Source organism: Lonchura striata, chromosome 13 (genome assembly GCF_050655825.1).
Source record: "Lonchura striata isolate lonStrDom1 chromosome 13, ASM5065582v1, whole genome shotgun sequence".
NCBI classification, from domain to species: domain Eukaryota; kingdom Metazoa; phylum Chordata; class Aves; order Passeriformes; family Estrildidae; genus Lonchura; species Lonchura striata.
The window spans coordinates 12,014,932-12,036,435 of NC_140715.1; the positions used below are offsets into that span (position 1 = coordinate 12,014,932).

The window sequence follows — 21,504 nt, forward strand, 5'->3', positions numbered from 1 at the left end:
TGTTCATATACAAGAGTTTGACATTTCACAAGTGTGACTCTGTTGCTTTCAAAGCAATTTGGACCCTTCTAAATGGAGCCAAGATAAACAAGGCCGTGGTTTGTCCTCTGAGCAGTGCCAGGTTGCAGCCTGGCAGAGCAGAGGGGCCTCCAGGCAAAGGGGGATTTTAGATTCCATCAGGAGACACTATGAGAGATGTAGCCAATATAAGAGCCCAAGGACAAACCAGAGTGCTGTCTGTGTTGACATTATTCTTCTCCAAAGAAGCCCAGAAAACAACAACGTAATTTGATTGAGGACCAAAGGTTTTCTGACTTCCAACAAGCCATGGAAATAACATCCCTTGCATCATTACAAGGGTGTCAATGGCAGTTGCACTAACTGATTTACAATAAGACAATTTTTTTAGTGTCTCTTTATTCTTAGCTTTCCAGCTGTAATTCATCTCTTCATGTGCACTGCAGAAGCTCATCTTTAAGAGAGCATATGCCTCCACCAAGGGGATAGAGCAGTAAGGAATCAATCAAACCACATGGATTTCATCTTATACCTATTGACTGGGAGATACATCAAATCCTTCAATAATCATGACAAGATGATGGTAGTAATTCTAGTTGTGGAGTCAAAAATCCTTTAGAATTTGTTACCATGCTTTTGCAGCATCATTTGCAGGTCCAGGTATGTGTTTAATCTTCAGCAATAACATTCCAAGAACTTTGAAGTGTGAACAATCAAAAGCAGCAGAAAGGACAGGTTTGCACCTCCCTGTTTCATTTCTATCTTTTGTACTTTATCTCTTTTCTGCTCTAGCTCTTACAAAATCTACCAATAATACCCTCTGTGAAATTATTAATATTTTTGATAAATGTAGCTACTGTTGGACCAAAACTAATGAATAAATTTTGGAAGCCACTTTTCCATCAATAAAAATATTAGAAAAGGAAAAATACTTTACTTTGACTTCCCCTTGGAACAATTCCTTTAAAACATGTCTGGGTTTTTTTTTTAATCTAAAATTAATGGATTGATTATTTGGGGAGGCAAAGGCAGGAAAGAAACATAAATCCTTAAAGAAAGTTAAGGACTGAGACTGAGCACAATTCCTGACTCTTCAACCAGATTTTTAGATTCCCTAACATAAGAAATTTCAGAATCAGTCCACTCTCAGCCTTTTTTATTACTTCTATTGATTTTCTTTACTATCTGAAACTTAAGTTTCAGAATTCCCTCTACACTGAAATGAATGGATGATTTGACTTATCCAAAGTTCTCACCCTGAACAGAATACAGTCTTTCTTTTCATACCTAATGAGTTGCCAGAAAAACACCTCCATTTCCTCTACTCCTCTCCCCCAAAGTCACCTTCAGCCTGACAGGTACCATTACTGAGCACCCAGTGCAGGAACATCAGTGCTATTCAGCAGAGAGCTACCACCCCATTCCAAGTCTCTTAAAATATTTCATTAGCCTAAAACAGAAATTATACTGGTCTACAATTTTTTTTTAAAAATGAGAAAATTTAAAGTCTCAAGGTTGGCATAGAAACTTTTCAACATAAAATGTCATTTGATGCTTGAGGTACTTCTCTTTCCTATCACCTCAGCTAGTTTTCAAACACAGATCACAAATAAGCCACAGCTTTTGATTCCTCAACTAAGTAAAAGGTTTTTTTTTCTTGCAGATTTTCCCTAGCTCATTTGAATGCTTCTGATGAAACACCTGTTTTCAGAAGATAAACTATCAAGTCCCTGCATATCTCATAAACAGGATAGAGGTATTAGTGAAATGTGCATGCCAAATGTGGGGAATACACAAATGTGGCCAAGGAGAGGGCCTGTCTCCAGTGTCCTGTCAACAGCTTCCCTTTAAATGCAAACTGTGCATTTCAAAATAACACTCTGATGATTTCCTGGTTGAAGAAGAGTTTAGGATCTGTTGCAAAGTCAAGCTCATGATGATGCAATGCATTGCCCCAAATTCCTCTGCATGGCATTCAAACATTTGTTCTCTCCTATTGTGGGGATATGACACTGAGAATCACTGGTTACCTGGCAGAAAAGGCCATCCCCACCTCACCACAGCCTCCTTTCTAGTCATTCTGCAACTCTGATGTGAGAGATTTATCAAAACACAAAGTTACCTCTGGGCCAAGCTTCTCATTTCTCATATCATCCATACTTTTTCTCTGACATTTTCCCATGTATATTACATTCCTGGTCTCTTTGTTGCAAGCTTTACTGGGGAAGATTTCTATTTACTATACAATTTGAGATGAAATAGCTTCCTTTCACTAAAAGAATTAGCTGCTCTTTCTCAAATGTGTGGCTCTTTTCAGCTCAGCTGCTTGAAATCTCTGTGTTTCCTGAAAATCAGATGGGAAAAAACCAGCAGAAAATAATGGATTTAAATTAAAAGTGATTGTTTGCTTAAGATAGTTTCATTTATCCCTTAGGCTGAGGTAAATTTGGCACCTACAACTTGCTAAGGAGCACACTTATGAGTTCAAAGGTGCTATGAGTACCTTCTCTCACAGGAATTTTGGCTACAAGCAGCACGTGTATATCAGGAAAAAGACTCCTCCTAAATCCATCCTGCAAGTGAATGTTGGCTTAACTGCAAGCCACGATGCAAGTGATATTAACAATTGAAATAACCTTATGTTTTCCAGGTCTCAAACAGCCAAGTACCACATTTCTTAACGTCCAGCAAGGAGAACTTCTTATAAAACTGGTCACAAGCATCAGAGTGGGTGAAATTGTGGTTCCCACAGCACATAAGCAGCAACCAAGCACTTTGGAATAATGTTATCCCAGCTGCTGAGTCCTGGTACAGAGCACTCTTGACCATATGGAAATTGTCCTGTCTCTGACAAGAGCAGATTTAGAAGTCAAGCTGCAGAACCTTCTTGAGCAGAAATATTAATATACAAAGTGGATAATTATACCTCTTTGTTTTGAAATGAGTTCAGATCCTGGAGTTTGGACAATGAGAATAAAATGGCACCCAGTGGGCAATGAGCTGTTTCTGCACTGGTGACAATTTCCCTGCAACTAATTATATTCCAGAAAATTGCCATTTGTGATCATGTAAATGCAAAAAAAAAAAAAAAAAAATAGATACTACAGTACCTAGCACTATTTTAAAGCAAAATGAAATTGTTTGTATACCATTACTATTCATCCACAATTCTCTGAATAGTCTGCTTGGACTCAGTGAGGATAAGTTCATTATAATTATCTACAATAACAAAAATTAACAACATAATGAGGGATAAACTAAATCACTTCCCATCTGCATCCTATTTGATCTCAGACTTGAGATCCTCAGAATGTGTTACTTCGTTTACATTCATTAATATGATATTGATTCCCTGCAGTGCCTTGGATAAACGTACCTGCCTCCATTCTCCCATCTGCCGATCTAACATCATTATTCTATTCTGAGCAATCATCCTCATTATGCTCATTTGTAGTTCCAGTAGATATCCCTTCCCAACATGGATAACGAGCAGCACTGTCTGGAAAGGAGTCATCTTGCTCATGATAAACCTCCTGGCTCCTAACTATTCCCAAAACTCAGTGCTGATACCAGCTGAATAGTTGGCCCCTTGGTGGTACTAATGAAATGCAAAGCTTACCAATGTTGCATTGGACTGATATTAGAGTAGTGATCACAGGCTTTTCTGTCTGTTTCCCTCAACAAGATTTGGATTTTTGCCTTCTGAAAAATATCTTCATCTTTGGTGCTCTAAGGTGGACCTCTCTTGGTACCACTCATTGCTGAGGGGAGGAAGAAGGGGAATTGTGTTGCTGTGTCATTTTATATCAGTAAGTACGCTGAGAAAATTCTCTTAGATGAGTGGTGAGTGTGTAAGGGCAAGCTCAAAGTCAGATGAGCTCTGAGCACCCTGCAGAGGACCCAGTGACTGGGATGGAAAAGCCCAATAACCCTTTCCTTTCCAAGAGCCAGCTCAGGGCAGCAGGAGCCCTCCTCACTGCACTGCCACCAACAGCATGCACCAGTTTGAGCACCAGGGCTCATTTTATCTTCCACGCTCAGTGGGCAAGAAAGGAAAACACTCTGTCACTGTTAACTAAACACAGGCAGGTGGCCAAATCAGAGTCCCTCTGATCAGACTCCCGAGCAGCTGGCAGCAGAGCTGGCAGGGAAGGCGGGATGCTCCGGCCCAGCACCATGGAAAGGCCCCGCTGCTGGGACAGGGCAGCCAGGGAACAGCAGGAGGGGGCACAGAGGGGCTTGTCTCACCTTTATTGCTTAGAGACTGGAGAGACAAAGGCTCATTCTGTGGGAGAATCCCAATCTTTGGGAGAGATTGTGCTAGGGATCAATCCCACCTAACGAAACGCCAGCCCATCACGCCTTGCTGTGATGGGTCTGAGATGTGAGATGTTATTCCTCATTTGTATAAAGAGCAGGGGGCAGCCTTGGATCAGACCTGCTGGTCACCCCACTGCTTCACTGCACATCATTCTTTCCAAGGATGAGCGTGAAATCATGGCTTCAACAAATCTGAAGATGATGGTCAAATGGGTCATGATTTTGCCAGCTACTGAGTTTTTCTCCCATGTTAAAGCTGTTATAAAGATCAAAATGTGACAATAATAAGATTGTGATAAGCTGAACTTTTTATATTTAAACTTTGAAAGTATTTCTAAATTATTTGTATAGGGATTTTCCTGTTCCTCAGAAATGGGCTCTTGGTGGAGGATGGGTTACTTATTTGTAAGGAAACACTGAAATCCCTGGAGGAAAATTACCTTAAAGGAATTCCAACTGGCTCCAGATTTTACACTTAATTTTCTACCTGCCTAAGCATCACAGTGATTGGCTTAAAAGCTTTTTATGTAAAAATGCTTCTGAATTGCTTGGCAGTTGTGAGGCAACTGTTGTGCTACTTCCTTATATGACACTTTTCTATTGCTCTCTGCTTCCCAGATGTTTCCTCCCATTAATGATTATAAGAGGATTCTACGTTATTTTATATCTTTATGATCATGTCTGTTGCTCACCTAAACTAAAATCCTGCTCCAGGGACGTGTTCAATCAAGCTGGAAGCAGTGAGATGTAAGTGCTGCAGTTGCAATGTTGCTCATCCTTAACTGAGTAGGACTAAAAATGACTTCCCAGGGAGCTGTAAAGGGTAATAAACATTGCACTGATGGTGTGCACACTGGCATTGCCAAAAATCTTACTCGCAGTAGCATCACAGGAAACAAAAGTACCCCAGCTATACTATCTGGGAGAGTCAGATATTTCCAGGGTTACATCTGTCTTACCATCCTCAAATGTTGAAAGTTTCCTTCAAGTTTTGGGGATTTTTTTAGGGGAGCAAAACTCTTGAGGCATTAATTAAAATATTCCATTTTCTTACACTGAAGCATTGTATATGCTTTGATGTGTAGAAAAACTCTTTTTTTCCCCTTTTACTCTTACAAAAGAGAGAATGGGCTGGGTCCCCAGGAAAGCAAAGAAAACCTTTTCCTGCATGTAAAGTATTTTGATAACTTTAAAAAGGTTTTCTTTTAGCTGGGAGATTTTAACAACAATGTCACTCCTAAGGTAGGTGAAATAACCTTGTGGGCAGTGGACATTATCCAATTTTATGTGAGTGCTCAGTGGCTTGTGCTGCCAACATTGTTACAACTTCCATGAAAAATGGTCTTGATTTTCCCAGGTGCAGGTGTGGGCTGTGGATGACTGAGTTGTACCCTTCACTGTGAATCACCTACCACTCTGCTTGACTGTGAGCAGACACAGACAGATGCTAACACACCTTCACTCACAGAGATACAAATCTGGATTTCTCAAGACAGCTCCAGACATCACAACTTTGGCAATGGTCCTACACCCCTCTGAAAAGCTTTGAAGATTTTCTTCTCATGCAACATTTTAAAACCATTTTTCCTGGGTAATATGCCAGGCAGAAAATTATTTAATCGCCAAAGCTAAAAAGAGCACTTACCAAAACAACTCTCAAAATATAAAGGATATTTCTTAGTTTATAAATATGTAGAGAGCAACATAAGAGTCACAGATTTGGTGGGTTTTAAGGGCAGAAAGACTATATATATCTATCCTTTTTCCACAGTCTCTTCTACATATCCTTAGAAAAATGTAACCACAATTAATTAATTTAGCTATCAAGACAAAGTCAGTGGAGCAGCTATTATTAGTGAATTTGTCTCTGAAAAAGAACAGCATAGAGAATGAGTTCCTTCTGCACAGAGTGAGTCCCACTCAGTGAGCCAAAAACCGATTTCACTAGAAGGCTTCAATATATTATCCTTCTCCCAGGCTATTTTCATTATCACCTTTAATTTCCTCTCTTATTTTAATACTTAATTTGTTCCAAGAAGTTAAACTTGTAACAATAGGAAATTTGTTTTCCTGCTTTACTGGGACTTGATTCTTTCCTGTACTATGAGTTGGTTAGTTAATTGGTTGTACCTGTTTATCCATTTGCTTTGCACAAGTGAAAATTAAAATAAAAAAATCATAGGTTCTAAATGTGCATGTTTTCATGGCAATGGGGAAAATTGGCTTGTATGTGAGAGGGGGGGGAAAGAATCAGTTATTTTCAAAAGTTAAAAACCACCAAACCACATCCCTGACTCCATCCCTAAGAGAAAAATAATACTCTTACTAAAGATTGACCTGGAAAAATTAATATAAAAAAAAAAAATTGGAGCAGTGATGTTCATATACTCACTTGTAGTGGTGATGTTTAATTTTAAAAACAGGCACTAGGTAAGACTGAGAGATGTGCAAGAGAAGTAAAAACAGTAGTAAAAGGCAATGAGTACATTCTGCCTACCAGACCAAATTTCTGAAGTTCGCTGCTGCCTTCTCTTCTTAAAACCCAGCAAAGTGAAACATGAGGAAAAAAGAAGAAAGCTGCTTAAGTAAAAAATACTTCTCTTTAAATTATGTGACTCATATCTGGAAGAAAAAATAAAGAAAAGAACAGAATGTGTGAAAAATTAAATGAAAACTTAAATGCCATATAAACACACTAAAGCCTTTAAAAGCAGCTTGCTGAAATAAAAAATGTAAGTCATAAAAAGTATTCCCAAACATAACAGAAGCAAGATGTCTGTCAGAGAATATGTTGAGGGCAGAGATTAGAAAAGATGAAAAGGTCACTCAAGGAAAAATGGGTCAGAGCGGAAATATTAAGTGATGGATTTACAAGAATGTTCATCAGGCTAATTAGGGAGGTTCCCACACCAGTTTCTGTTTTCAGTGGGGGATGAGCTGCAGGCACCAGCTCCCAGCAGTCAGTCCTGAGAGCAAACAAAGCCTAGAGTCTGCTCAGCCTGGGTAGGAAGCAGAGCTTATAAGTGCAGCCTTGCTGGTTTACAGTCTGAGAGTTTTCAAGTATTTTTCTCTTTCCAAGTTCTCTGCTATACTTCATTCTCTCAAAGTATTTCCCTCTCCTACTATTTCACTCGTCACTGTTCGGCATTTTCCATCTTTTTATCTCTCATTTCAAAAGACCAAGAGTCTAATAATGATTTTTTTAACTCCCTGCAGCATGAAGCCAAAAATACTGAGAAAATGGACTAAGCAATTTATCTTAAAAAGTTTAAGCATATCCTGTGAAGTTAACAATTTATAACTATAAATTGTTAGAATAAAAGGTAAAATAAAAGTTGGTGCTGACTTACTGAGGCAAGAGGAATGCCAGATCATCCTAACAATTCACAGAGTCTCAAGGGCTGTTTTGTTACTCTTTCAGCATCATGAGAACGGAGGGATTTGAGCCTCAGCTGCTTTGCATCCCTGCAGCCCCAATGGAACCAGAGGCAGTTCCAGCAGGCTCATCCCTGCAGTTATCCACACACTTGGCTGCCCCACCAGCCTCCCATCCCACAGCCACTCACAGGCCCCCAGCCAGCTGAGCCTGGGCCTGATGCTCACCTGCCCATGAGAGCAGGCTCACTGCCAGGACCTCCTTTTGGATCCCAAAAGCTTTTAGAGGAAGTGTTTTAGAGGAAAAGAGAGAGTAAGAAACATACAAGTGAGAAACAAAACATGTTTTGCTGTAGTAATTGCACTGACAATGTTGGTGGGAGCAGTAAACAAAGACCACACACCATATGTCTTCCAGGTGGGGATTTTGATCTTGATTTTAGTAACAATTTAGTCAAGAGGAGCTGAGATCTGATTTACTGCTTATGGTTGGTGAGATCTTTCCTAAGCCTCCTTTGCGAGTCTCTAATTTGATTTGTCTGGATTGCTAAATGTAATGATTTGCCTGATTTACTTCATCACAAGGATGCTTCCTGACACACACAAGCATGTGGTCTAACTTGAGAGCATGCAAGGAAGCAAAACAGTCCTGGCTTTGCATCTCACTAGAAAAAGGAGTACACTGTCACTGCTTTAGAAAAAGTAAACAGAACTATTATTCTGGGTTTCACTCAGTTTCCACATTGTGGACATTAATATTAAGCTGATGCTGCTATTAAAGACAGTTGCAAAGGCATTTCCTGCAGGCTGTTTGCTAGAAATTCAGTCTCCTAAGGCTTTTGATAGACATATATAAATGATTCTGTTGACACTGCTTTTAATATTCCAGTCTTGGAAACGAATCACCTGGCTGTGAACAGCTGGTGACTGTGCAGACATCTGCATATGCTTTCACACCAAGCTGCCACGAGGGAGATGGATTTCTCTGGACCAAAGAAGAGAGCAATTCTCATCAGCCTGGCTCAGGGGTGATGACTGGTTCAGATGGACAAATCCTGGCCATGGTATTCATACTGCAAGTGACATCAGACTTATTTATATGAGCAAAACAAACAGAATCCTCTGGTAGATGGCAGAATTGGAATGTACAGAGATGGGGTTTTTTTGCAAAAAAGGAAGAATGAGAGGGGAGAATTCTTCCTGTGTGGACTGGGGGGATCCTAGCTCTGCTAGACTGATGATAAATGCTTTCTCCCTCAAAACAGCTTCACATATTAATCATTAGCCTAACATCTGTTCTCCACCTTTCATGGAAAACTACAAAGCACATTAGCCTTGTCCTATATTTGTTTTAATTGTACTTTTGATTTTTTAATTGATGTGTCCCTCAGTTTCCTACTCAGTTTTTCCTACACTCTGCAGAAGCATGGTCACTTGGAACCCTTCAATCCACATGGGATCCTCCCTTTCTCTGTGTTTCCAAGGATGATGCAGAAGAAGGGACCCATCCACTGGACTAAATGAGGCCCCAAGCCTGTACTGCCTTTGCTATTGGTTTGCTATTTTAAAACATAAAATTAAAACTAGAAAGAGAGAGAAAGTCATGAACTGGTTCTTAATTTTGAGCTTTCAAGTGGGATATACATAAATGACAAAGCACTCAATTAAGGTTACTTTTTTTCTAACTTGGGCTGCCTCCACTACAGGACAATATCATTGTATAAAGACCTGCAAACATACACAGGGACTCTGATGTTTGCTTCTCTCTCTTGTGAAATCCATCTCTTGGGGGTTTCCCACCCAACCATTTCTACATAGAAAATTCTACATAGTATTTTCATAGAAACAAACGGTTCCGTATTTTTCATTTTATTTGAGGAAGGGGCCTTATTTATTTCTAGACTAATGGACTACATATTTCATAGCAATTTTTTTTATACAGTTAGTAAGAAAACTTGGTTTCTGGCAACATTTTGCAAAGCTGTTTCATCAGCTTTGCAGCATGTTACTGAATCTTAGCAATTTAGGGTGATAAAAATCTATTCAGCTTCTGCCACAGCAAAAAACCAAAATAATGGATAAACTGGCCTACCACAGGTAACACAAGTTTTCTTCTTTAAAGTGGTCCATGTGGCTGTTTTGTTTCACATTTCTCTGCACAAAGAGGCAACTTGTTTTAAAAATCTCATGTTCTCTAAAAAAATAGCACATGTATTGGCTTCTCATTTTGATGTGCTGAAAGGTGCTATTGCATAAGAGATTTGGGGCAGCAAGCAGCAGGCGAGAAGCACTGCATTTATATTTTAATTAGCTCATGCTAGCAGTTTCTTCAGAGGTTACTAAATTACTATTTGTCCACCTACATTATTAAAATTTTGTGTCTTTCCATTTCAAGGACTCTTCGTACCTCCTGAAAACTGCATTTCTGCAATTGCACATAATTTTTAAATAATGTTCTTGAATAATCCCAAGTGATCATTTTATAAATCTGTTGAGTGCCAGTTTTAATTATAGAACTTCAGGAATCAAACATATTAAGATTCTGGGAAAATTCTATTTTAGTCACAAAAAACTCTCTAGAACTTGGCTAATTTAATAAATTTTCTTAATTTGTGGGCTTCTAAATACTTTTTCAGCAATTGTGTTCTTTCCTGAAAATAAATTATTAAATTGTCATGTTCTGTGAAAAATCCCCCACTGTTTTATTAATACCCTATTTCACATCACACTGATTATGTTAATAAGAATAAATATTTTTACATAAATACATACCTCTGAGGTTTTTTTTGCTACAGTGAGAATACATTAGAATCTTGAGAAATTTCTTATTTCTGGAAGAATTAATATACTAAAGGAATGTGAAATCTTTGAAGCAAACTAATGCTATGGGTAGGTACTTCACTAACATGTATGGATGTCTGCTGCACAGACCCTTCCAATAAGACAATGAACTTGGAAAACCTGGAAATGCAGTCATTTGCCCAATGGTTTCTAATGTTTTGGTGTTTTTCCTGGTATTGATTTATTGCCATCCATTTGCCAGTGCAGAGGTATGACCTCCGTGGAGCTCTTCAATATTGGATTGTTGGTTTGCTCCTGGAGGATTCGTGCACCTGCCAGTGCCAGTACCAACCCCGCTGGCAGCTCCAGGAACAAATGGAAGGATTCTGGTAGAAATAGATTTACTCTTCTGCAGCAGGACACTTATCAGGACTGACAGGCATGCCATGCTTGAGGCTGCTAATGCTCCTCTCAACATACAGTTGTCTGTGAAAAGAAGCTGGAGCATTAATGAGATATTATTGTTGTTAAGTGTGGGCATGAGCCTCCAGTGCTTTCACACTGGAGCAACCCTCACTCAAACAGCTGGATTCACTGAGCCCAAGGAGTTTGCTTTAGTCAGATTGAATCCAAATAAAACTTCTCAAATTATTGTATCCTTGCATTCTGATGCACACGGGCAAAAAAAGTTTGCAAAATTTTACTCTGATTTTATTGCCAGAAAGATTTCAGTGGTTTGGGATTTTTTTTCCTGTTAGAGTTACTAAAGGATTGCAAAGCCTGAGAATATGTTTTCTTCTTACTTTTAAATTGGAGAGCAGAGATTCATATAACTGTTTAGGTTGGAAAAGCCCTCTAAGATCCAGCTTTAAACACAGCACTGCCAAGGTCACCACTAAACCATGTCCCCAAGTGACACATCTACCCTTCTCTTAAATCCCTTCAGGGATGGTGACACAGCTCTGGAAAACCTCTTCCAGGGTTTGACCCCATTCTCTGTGAAGAGATTTTTCCTAACATCCACAATTTGAGGCTGTTACTCTTGTTGCTTGTTATCTGTGAGAAAGGACCAACCCCCACCTGGCTACAACCTCCTCAGGGAGCTGTAGAGACTGAGAAGGTGCCCCCTGAGGCTCCTTTTCTCCAGGCTCAGCCCCCCCACCTCCCTCATCTGCTCCTCATCAGACGTCTGCTCCAGACACTTCCCCAGCTCTGTTGCCCTTCTCTGGACCTGCTCTAGAACCCCAAAGTCTTTCTTGGAGTGAGGGGCTCAAAACTGAACCTGGGATTCAAGGCAGCCCCACCAGTGTCTGGTGCAGGGTGGGGATGATCTCCTCCCCAGTCCTTTGTAGTATAGAGCTACAAACCCTGAAACAGATGCTTTAACACATGAATAGTTTTCTTAATTAGAAATAAAGGATTCCTGGTGAGCATCCTGCCCCAGTGTACTCACAACGTGGACTTTATTACACCAGAGTCACTGATCTTGATTGTAGCTGCACAATAGCCATAAGTCAGAAAAAATTCTAATGTTGATGGCTGAGCCACTGAAAATGAGGGGTTTAATGACTAATTTATATTAGAAAGGAAGACAATGCTCTTTACATCATGTAAATGACATACAGAAATACTGCAAATGGCATTGGACATTTACAAACTCATTATGATAATGGAAATCTCAAATAACTTGTAAGAGACTTCCACAAGCTCTACTCTTATGTTTGGCATGATGATAAACTTCATAGCTATTTATTGATTGCTTCTCTTTTCCTTTTTCATGCAATTCATAATGTATAGATGCAGCACCAAACCATAAAGATGCAATGCAGTTTAAATTATTTTACAGACAATCAAAACTTGATTTATACCTTTTATCATTGTAGCAGAACTAGATGTACTGGATTCTTAAAACAGTCTCCAGAACTCTGCCTCTAAAATAGATTGCTCAATTAAAAGACTTACCTTTCTTACAAAAAATGAGTCTCCATTTTTTGAATAATCTAATTTTTATTCCTGCTGCAAACTAGAGATTCTAAGCAATCACAGTGTGCAACACAGAAACTTAAGCTTCTGCTGTAATAGGCAATGTTCAGTTCCAAGCATTTATTAACTGGAGAATGACAGCGATCTGAAACTATGCATAGCTAACACATCTGGCAGTCTCTGCCAGTTTTACTCCCCCACCTCTCAAACAGCAGCCCAAAATTTGATCAAACACGTAAACTACTCAATAGCCTGAATGATCTCAGCCCAAGGAAAAAGGCACAGTGGTGAGTTACCTTAAATTCAGTTTCAATGTTGGCTAGCCTGGCCAGTTCATTGCTAAGCTCTAGAGCAGTAAGGACAGGGTCTTCACTGGACAGAGACAAATAAGCAGCACTGGCTAATCCTTTGTAGGCATTCATTCTTGAGCGAGAGTGACTAAAGGAGTCTTTCCTCTGCTTTTCCATACATTCATTGCACTTGCAAAAATAGTCATGTGGCCTTTCAATCCGCGCACCTTTTAGAAGTAAGATGTGAACAATTTCATACTCCTGGCAGTGGGCAGCAAGTATGATGGGGGTAATGTCATGGGAGAACCGAGTTCCATCTTCATCGTACGCGTAAAAGTCATCATCCCTCAGCTCCTGCTCGAGAGGGCTGAGCGTGAGGCGCTGGCCTTGTGCGAAGGCGGGGTGGTTCAGTATTGCTTCCACGATGCGCACGTAGCCTTTGCTGATGGCCAACAGCAGCGCGTCCCCGACTCGGGCGAGATTCTCCTTCTTGAGGAGCAGCTCTGTCACTTCCAGGTGCTCATTGCCTACGGCCAGCTGGAGGGCGTTTTGTCCCATGTAATCGACGCAATTGAAGTTCAAGGTTTTGGATTCCTCCAGCATTTTTCGCACAACAGGAATGTTGCCATATTCTGCAGAATCGAGGAAATGCTCCTCCTCTGCGGTGAGGCTGGTGCCCTTCTCGTTGAACATGTAGGCAGGGCCCCGGATGGCCTGGCGCCGGCCCTTCTCCCGAAGGGTGGCGTGCCTCCGATGCATGTCTTTAGAATTGCCGTGTCTCAACCTGCAGAAAACCAGAAAGGCATGTTGGTTATATCCTAGCAGAGTCATCCTTTCACAGAATCTGAAGTAAGGTTGGAAATGTGTCATTATGACTTGATCTGGCTAGCTTTTTATGGCCTGAGCCAGTTACTTAAAATCGTTTAGGACACATGTGGAATAAAGATTAGCTTCTGAACAAAAGACAAGCTCTCCTGTGATTTGCTCACCCTTTCTGATTGCAGCAAGGATGCTCAGCACAGCCTTAATTTGATAAATTGGAAAAAAATTGCACATATATATAAATTTCCATTTGTATTGTTTAGAACTTCCTTACATCGTATTTAGGATTAATATACACATGACAGTATTTCTCTGAACTACTCTTCTTGAATTTTGTCCTTGAAGGCATGAGCCCTAAAGCAACTTAGCAGGACTCCCCCTTGTCAATAGACCTTGGATCAGGCCAATAAACTATGTTCCATGAAGTTTATATGTTTCTAATTTTAAGCGCAAAGTAACAAGGATAATTATATTGCATATTCTGCTAAGATTCAGTTGGTACAAGAAGCCACTATTCATTCCCTGCTTTTTTTTCAAGGTACATAATACCATTTTTCTGTTTCCTGATCTAGAGAGTTTAATACTGAACTGTCTAATTTCTTACTGAAATACAATTGGTCACAACTTCAAGTACAAATACCTAAATCCAGGGGAGGGGGAGGGTCTAGAAAAACACAGGAATAACTCCTGATATAGTGTCACATCAGTCTCCAGTAAGCATGTTTCAGAGAGCTACTTCAGAAATACAAGACACAGGTATCTCACCACAAACAGAGGGCAGAAGAAAAAGGGTCATAAATTTCCCCACTGATTACATGGCTGAAATGCCCTTCACTTGGAGCTGGTGATATGAAGACAAACTATTCTTATTCCACCTTCTCTGAAAGTCCCAAAGTCCAATGCTATGTGCAGTTGGTCTCATGGGTGAGAAATACACAGTTGTATGAAATAAATGGAAATTCTGAATGTATTTGTGCCTTTAAAACATTCACATTTTGCATTCAGAGCTGTCTCAATGTTGCTCTTTTAAAAAAAATTTTTGCAGCAGCACTTCAACACACTCACAGTGCCTTTTAGAGTCTAAGCAAGTGGAGTTAATAGCCATCCAAAGCCCACTGGACATTCAGCCTGAGTAAAAAGGTAAAAACAACACTGCTTTCACAGACAACATTTGCACTCAGCCCTATAGCAAGTCCTAAATCACTTGGGTAAAACATTTCAGGAGCCTCTGAGCTGCAGTGGACAGATGTAACAAATAAGCAAGTGTTAATGCTCGGTGGGTGGCAAAGGTTCATCCTTTCACACTCCATCTGCTCTCCAAGTCAGTTATGACCTTCAGTCAATGAAAAGTTCATGTGTGGCTCTGAAAAAAGACTACAGAAGTTGGAAAGTTCTGCAGTGAGTGACGAGAGGGAACTGTGCCAGGAGAGAAAGTGGAGAAGGTACATTGCCTTCAAGAATAGGTAACAAAGGAGTAAAGGAACCAGCAAGAACCTGGTAAAACACAGAGTATCAGAAACCCAAAATACCTAAAGATCCAGGACACCAAAATTCTCAAGGTAGCTGTTCATCTGGAACAAATATATACTTATGTATCTATCCTTTTAATTCATCACGTTTGTGCTGATCTGGACTGAAGAGTTTCAAACAAATTTTGCAGCAATTTTTTGAGTTACATTAAAATTTAAACAAATCCTAATAAACCAATTTTGTGACCACACAAAGCTGAAACAGCAGCTCATAATCGAGAACATCTCCCCCCAGGCTCTGATGTGTCACTGTAACTTCTTAATAAAAGCAAGTAGGAACTGAACATATCATCCCAGGCTCCACTGATAGATGAAGTGCTGTATGACTCTTAAAACTATTTCCTTCCACTATGTTTTGAAGTTGAAGAAGCACACAGAGATGAAGGATACAAAAATAATGAAGGAAATATGGTTAAGTGAATTAACTCCCTAGACTATATGAAATTTACTATAAGAGAAAACAATAACAACCAAATAAATAAAGTATGCAATTAACATATCTGACAGGGATATAGAGTTCTCTAAAGCCAAAAAATGCATGCGGTAAATTTGGGGCCCTTTGAAGTCAACACTCTAAGTTTCATTGATCACTGGATTTCAAATTTTGGAAACATATATGCACACACACATGTATTTTCCTCTGCAGTTAGCTTGCATCTCAGAAGCAGTTCCAGCGAGGCCAGGATGAGTAACATGTGGTTAAAAAGAAGTGTTTGACCATATACACAAATGCTTTTCTAAACTGGACCTCCTGTTCTTAGCTGTTCAGGACAGCATTTACATTTTAAACACACAGTGAAACCTTGCTGAGTTTAAGCAAGGACTACACATGCAAAGAAACACTTCTGAGCTGTGAATTTGTTAAGTGGGGAGTTATAGAACCAGAAAGCAATTTAAAAATTTACAGCCTTGGGAGTTCATAAGTGTTGAATTAAATCTATTAAAATGTTAAGAAACTTGAAAGGATGAGCTGGTGATGATTTAAGCCATCATTGCTGGGATCAAGGGGAAAGCAGTCCAGCCCAGGTAGGTGCTCAGTAACCAGCCATGAGTGCAGCAGGATTGCACAAGCCTGAATATTTTAGGAGAGTTAATTTTATTAGCTGTTTCAAGCTGGAGGAATTCCACTGGGCTTTTTTGATATTCAAAACCCATGTATGGTAACATTTGGCAACCTTATATTTGTTGTTATATTTAAGTGTCAGTGCTGGAAGCAAAACAGAAATATCTATAATTTCCAACAGAAAGAAATCTATTAGATATTTTCCTGATGTAGAAGTACAGTTCTTGATACTTTACTTTTTTTTTGGTTTTGTTTTTGTTTTTGTTTTTTTTGTTAGAAAAACTTTTCAGTTATGTTATTACCTGTAAAGGACAACCCAGATAGATGGGACAGGCAGCCTTATAATCACACCCAAAGTAAACATGAACCCATAAAATATTACTGTTGGCCTAGTTAAGATTTTTGCCTAAAAAGAGGTTGGAGTCTGGCTTAGAGCTAATTCACACCTGCTTGTTGTATGTGCCAGAAATATGCCAGAAAAAAAGGACCTTCATTTCACTTTCTTCAATTCAGAGAGAACAGTGGTTTCATTCACAGTTTCTGATGATAAAAATTGCATCAGAAAACGAGGAAACAGGAAAGAACACCTGCTCCTCACAAAGATAATGACTATCCAATATTTATCTTGCCATAAATGTTCTGCAGGGATGTCCCTACAGCACAGAGCTGATCTCCACTCCTGCAGCTAAGGGCACATCACCCAGAGGGCTTCACCTCAGATGAATTATGACCCCCCCCACCCCCTTGCTCATCAGCAGAGAAGATCAATATCTCAGCTATCACTCTTTATCACCTTTATAGAGAAGTAGAGATGAATAAAAAATTACACTTTTAACTTTGAATAATTTAATTAGATATGCTCAGCTGTCAAATCCCCTTCTGAAAAAAAAAAAGTTATAATTATGCTTGACCTGAGCACTAAATCATGACAAGAGAAGCAAAGAGCAATGCATGCATCAGCTGAAGCTCTTGGAAACTGAGTCCAACTGCAATGTCACGACTGTACTCAACACTTTGTTCTATTCTGCTTTTCAGCTATGTGCAGCCAGATTTAGAACTAAGCATATTTATTGAGCCTGTGTAATGTGCTCGCTTAATAAAAGTAATTGTGACTTGATTGCATTTATCTTTCCATTTTTCTTCAAAGGTGCTTTGGATTGAAATGACTCTGTATTTGCATACTTTATTGAGACAGCTAGTGATCAAACTCATCAGGCACTGCAGTTAAATACTGTGTTTTTCTAGGAAAGGATGCCAATGCATGCAGTGCTCTTGAAGACAAAATGGTCCGGGAAAAGAAAATTAAAAATTTCAGGGTCTGAGTACTGCTTGCAGCAAAGCACATCCAACTTTCCATGGCTGAGGGAGCCACAAGATGTCTGGACTCCTGTGGGGAGTGGAGAAGAATAGCTCTTTCTGAAAGGTGATTTAGCTCATAACAAATCTTCCTCTGGGAGCACTTCAGTTTCTAATTAAAGTGGCTGAGAGCAGGTCCTTGCAATTGGCTCTGATGGTGCTGAGACACTCAGTGTCTGAGAGGGGAACATGGCATAACATGAGATTTCTTCTTAATGTGGTGGCGTTAGAAACACACTGAAGCTGAAACTCTCATTTTTTTGCAGCCACACTCTCCTAACTGATCTGGGTGCCAACATGTAGGACAGGGTGAACATAACAAAGACGCTGAGCTGCTTCACATGGAGCTTATTCCAGCAAATGGCCTCTCCTTGACCTTCCTTTCCACAGTGCTCCAGACTCTGCCATTCAAGACCTTCTGTTCCCTCCCTAGATCCACACAAAAACCTCTGGAAGGGCAGGGCTACCACCTGGAGCTGGGCTTGGAGAAAATGTTCAAAGACCCAAGTGCCTTAAAAGGCTGAACTGGAGTTTTTACACATGGCCTTGAACCAGAGCTGTAAAGGTGTATATGAGAGGCTGAATAGTACCTGTTTGAGTTTTTAAAATATCCAAAGTCTATGAAAGGTATTGAAATCAACAGATATTAGGAACTGCAACAATTCTGGATTTTTCAGGTGATGTCAACCTTTACTTGTCTTTAAGCCTAAAAATTGAGCAGGACATTTACAAAGGCAGCTTTAGGGATGCTTGGTCTCTGACTACACTGACTACAGAGGCTGGCAGGAGTTTCCCTGTGCCCTTTCAATGGCCCCCTTTGCCCAGAAACTACAGAAGAGACTTTGGATTTGTAACCATTACTGTGCTCTATAAGCTCTGTAAGCACCCATCAGAGCAGGCTTTGATGAGATGTTAACTCTGCCTTGTTGAAAAGAAAATTTCAGTTTCTGAAAGCCATTTTGAAAGTGCTGCCCTCAGTTCCTGCAGAGCCTCAGAAACTGTCAAATTGACACTTTACTTATTATTTTTCTTTCTACTTACATCAATACTTCTGTAAAGAATCAGGGCACATAAAGGCTGCAGACTCCCTGAGGCCTCTTTGGAATTGACACAACTCTTATATATCAAAGGACAATTTTTCTCTGTTAACCCGTGGTTCCATACAGAAAACCCGGCCAGCAAAGACATGCTATAACATGAACAAAAAAGAAGGAAAATTTGGTTCTAAAAGCAAACACAAACTGATATAGAAATCAATCAATTTAAAAAAAAAAAATTCAAAATTTTCAGAGTAAAAATAGTAGGCTGTTTAAGCTTTTGATTAAAAATTGCAACTTATTTTGAAGTATACTCTAGACTTCAGGCAAGGAACACAGACTGAACACAACTGCATACATTTATTTTGCTATATACAATAGGCTACTCTGGCATTCCAAATGCTGCACACACTTGTATTGCCGAGTCCTCTGATACCCCCTTTTTCTCCAATATCTTAGTTAGCCTTTTAAATCTTACCTTAAGACAAGGTTTTTCTCCTGTAAGACAAGACTTTTAAGTATCTTTCTCACATATTGCTGATTTACTATGTAAACAGAGTCAGTAAAATTTGGGATGGCTGCCTTGATTGACAGCAGCTTAATCTGAAGTTTTCTTTGCTTTGAAAAAAGTGCCACTTCATTTATTCTTGGATTGTGACCAACATTGAAAATCCCAATTCAATAATGTCAACAATGTGGTCATTCTCCTACATGTAAAGTTGAGCACATGTCTAGGATGTATTATTAGATTTTTTTATTAATAGATTTTTAGATGTAATTAATAGAAATGTTTAGCCTATGCAGACAGGTACAGAGTAGCCCGACAAACCAGATGCAGGAAGTAATATCCCCTCCCCGTAGTTTCCACTGCTCATACAGATAAAAGAACAATTTGGAAAGAGCTCTCTCTCCTTCTGGAATTACAGGAGCAGTCAGAAAAACTACATGTTTGCAAGTCTTTTTAGAGAATGGCAGCATGGGAATGCTCAGGAAGACAAACCAGGCCATTAAAAAATGCTGCTCAATGACACACATGAACACTTTTAACGTCTTCATGATATGAAGCATAAGGTCTGAGGACAATAGCCTAGAAACATTTAGGATGGACCACCAAATCTTTAACAGCACCTATATTTTCAAATCCTCCCTGGTCTCTGTTAGAAAGGAGGCAGCTCTGTCTTGTGGTTTGAAAAAAAAAGGAAATGGAATTTGGTTTTCTACCAGCTATCTTGCAGAAAAAAACATCCGCTGCTGTTCAGCTGTCTCACCCTCCTCTTTCTTATAAACTAATCATCAGCATTTTCTTTCCCATCCCATAGAAATGTCATGCACCAATACAAGACTTCTACAGCAGGAGAACCTGACAAATAATCACCTTTGCTCTTTTATTCATATTCTTCTTGTGTTATAAAATAAGTCCTAGCTTACTTTCCCCCCCCTTTCCTTCCTTGTTTCCCCTTAGTCTCTGCCTGTGAAGTTGGCTAATTATTAAAAATTTATCACAGAACACTTGAGATAGATGTACCAAAATTAAAGTTATTTTTACATTCTCTCCCATATTTCATTCATTAATATGTTTGACCACCAAATGAACTGTCACAAGAAGAATGAGTTCTGCTTTTTTTTTTTTTTTTTTTTTTTAATCTGGCTTTAGGAACTAGGAATAATTCACCCTCACTGTTGAAGCGCTTCAAAACTCAGGCTTGGATCATACTAGAGAACACAACAGAAACACCTGTTCATTCATAAATTTTTACTAGTGATGAGAGAAACGAAAAATCTCTAATTGCTCAAGCAGGGGGCAGTGTAACGCTGGTTTTCAACAAGCAGTTCTATTAAAAAGAGCAAGAAAAGCTTTGAAAAGAACTAGTAATCTCTGTTCTGGCAGTATGTCATTTTCCCCTACTGATGCACCCTTTTCAATGCTCACTTCGTAGTTATCTCAAGGCAGGAAACAACGCGCAGAGAAGGACCCTGACAACCATTAGACCTTGCAATCTGCAACAGGCACGGAACAGTGTCCTCTTTCACTTTTTTTTTTTTAAATTTTACCTTGCCCAAACTGCTTTAACGGAAAAAAAAAAAAAAATCCTTAAATATTTCACCCGGCCACCAAAGCAGACAACAGCGTGTCTCGGAACCATGTGGCTGGCAGCGAGCAGCGAGCCCTTTGCGTTCCGCTGACAGCGAGCGCCAGCTCCGAGGGTAAAGAGCCGAGCCAGCTCCGCACGCAGCCGCCCCGCTCGCTCCCACCGCCCACCCCGGCTCGCCCCGAGCCGCCTCCAGCCCCCGCGGAACTTCCCAGCGCCTGCGAAGGGAGCGGCGTTAGAGCCAGGGCGCTCCTCGGAGGGGCCGAGAGGAGAGCGGCTCGGCTCCGTGCCCCGCTCGGCATCTTACATGTGCGCGTCGGGGCGGGCTCCGCTTCAGGGCCGGGCGGCGGGGCGGGCGCGGCCGGCCGGGGCCGCGGGGCGCTGGCCGCGGTGCCGCTCGGCCCGCCCGCTGTCCGCGGTGCTGCAGCGGCTCGTCCTCATCGCCTCGCCGCCGGGCTGCCCGGCAGCGCCCGGGATCCGCTCCCTGCGGGAAGAGCCGGCCGTGAGGTTGGCATGAGAGTTGCGCTGTCCTGCCCGTCTTCCCTCCCCCTCTTCCCACGCCGCTGTCGTCCCGGAGCCGCGGGCTCGGTGCCGGTGTGGGCGCGCCCCCCTCCCGGGCGGAGGTGGGCGAGTGGCCCGGAGCCCTCCCAAGGGCTGCCCCGGGGCGGAGCAGGGAGCGCTGCCGGAGGGCAGGGCTGCGGCTGCTGCCCGCCGGGGCTCTGCCCGCACCGCCCCGCTCCTGCCTCCCCGGCTCTGCCAGCGCCTGGACCGCTTCTGCCCGCCTGCCGTGCCCAGGCGGAGACTGCTCCCTTACCTAGGAGACCTTGTCTTTTAGGAACT

At 40.9% G+C, this 21,504-nt stretch overlaps 1 protein-coding gene across 3 annotated transcripts in view; it reads right to left on the reverse strand.

The window, feature by feature from the left end:
- The window catches only part of TRPC7 (transient receptor potential cation channel subfamily C member 7), a 69,440-nt gene extending 51,619 nt beyond the window's left edge, over positions 1-17,821 (reverse strand). Inside the window, exon 1 of one of the 3 annotated variants that reach the window (XM_085591292.1) lies at positions 12,774-17,821. In XM_085591292.1, coding sequence (XP_085447418.1) covers positions 12,774-13,637 — 864 coding nt within the window. In that variant the 5' untranslated portion in view covers positions 13,638-17,821. The remainder of the gene's footprint in view (positions 1-12,773) is intronic. The other 2 variants (XM_077786685.2, XM_021549466.3) reach the window with 2 other exon arrangements.
- Positions 17,822-21,504: the final 3,683 nt, after the last annotated feature.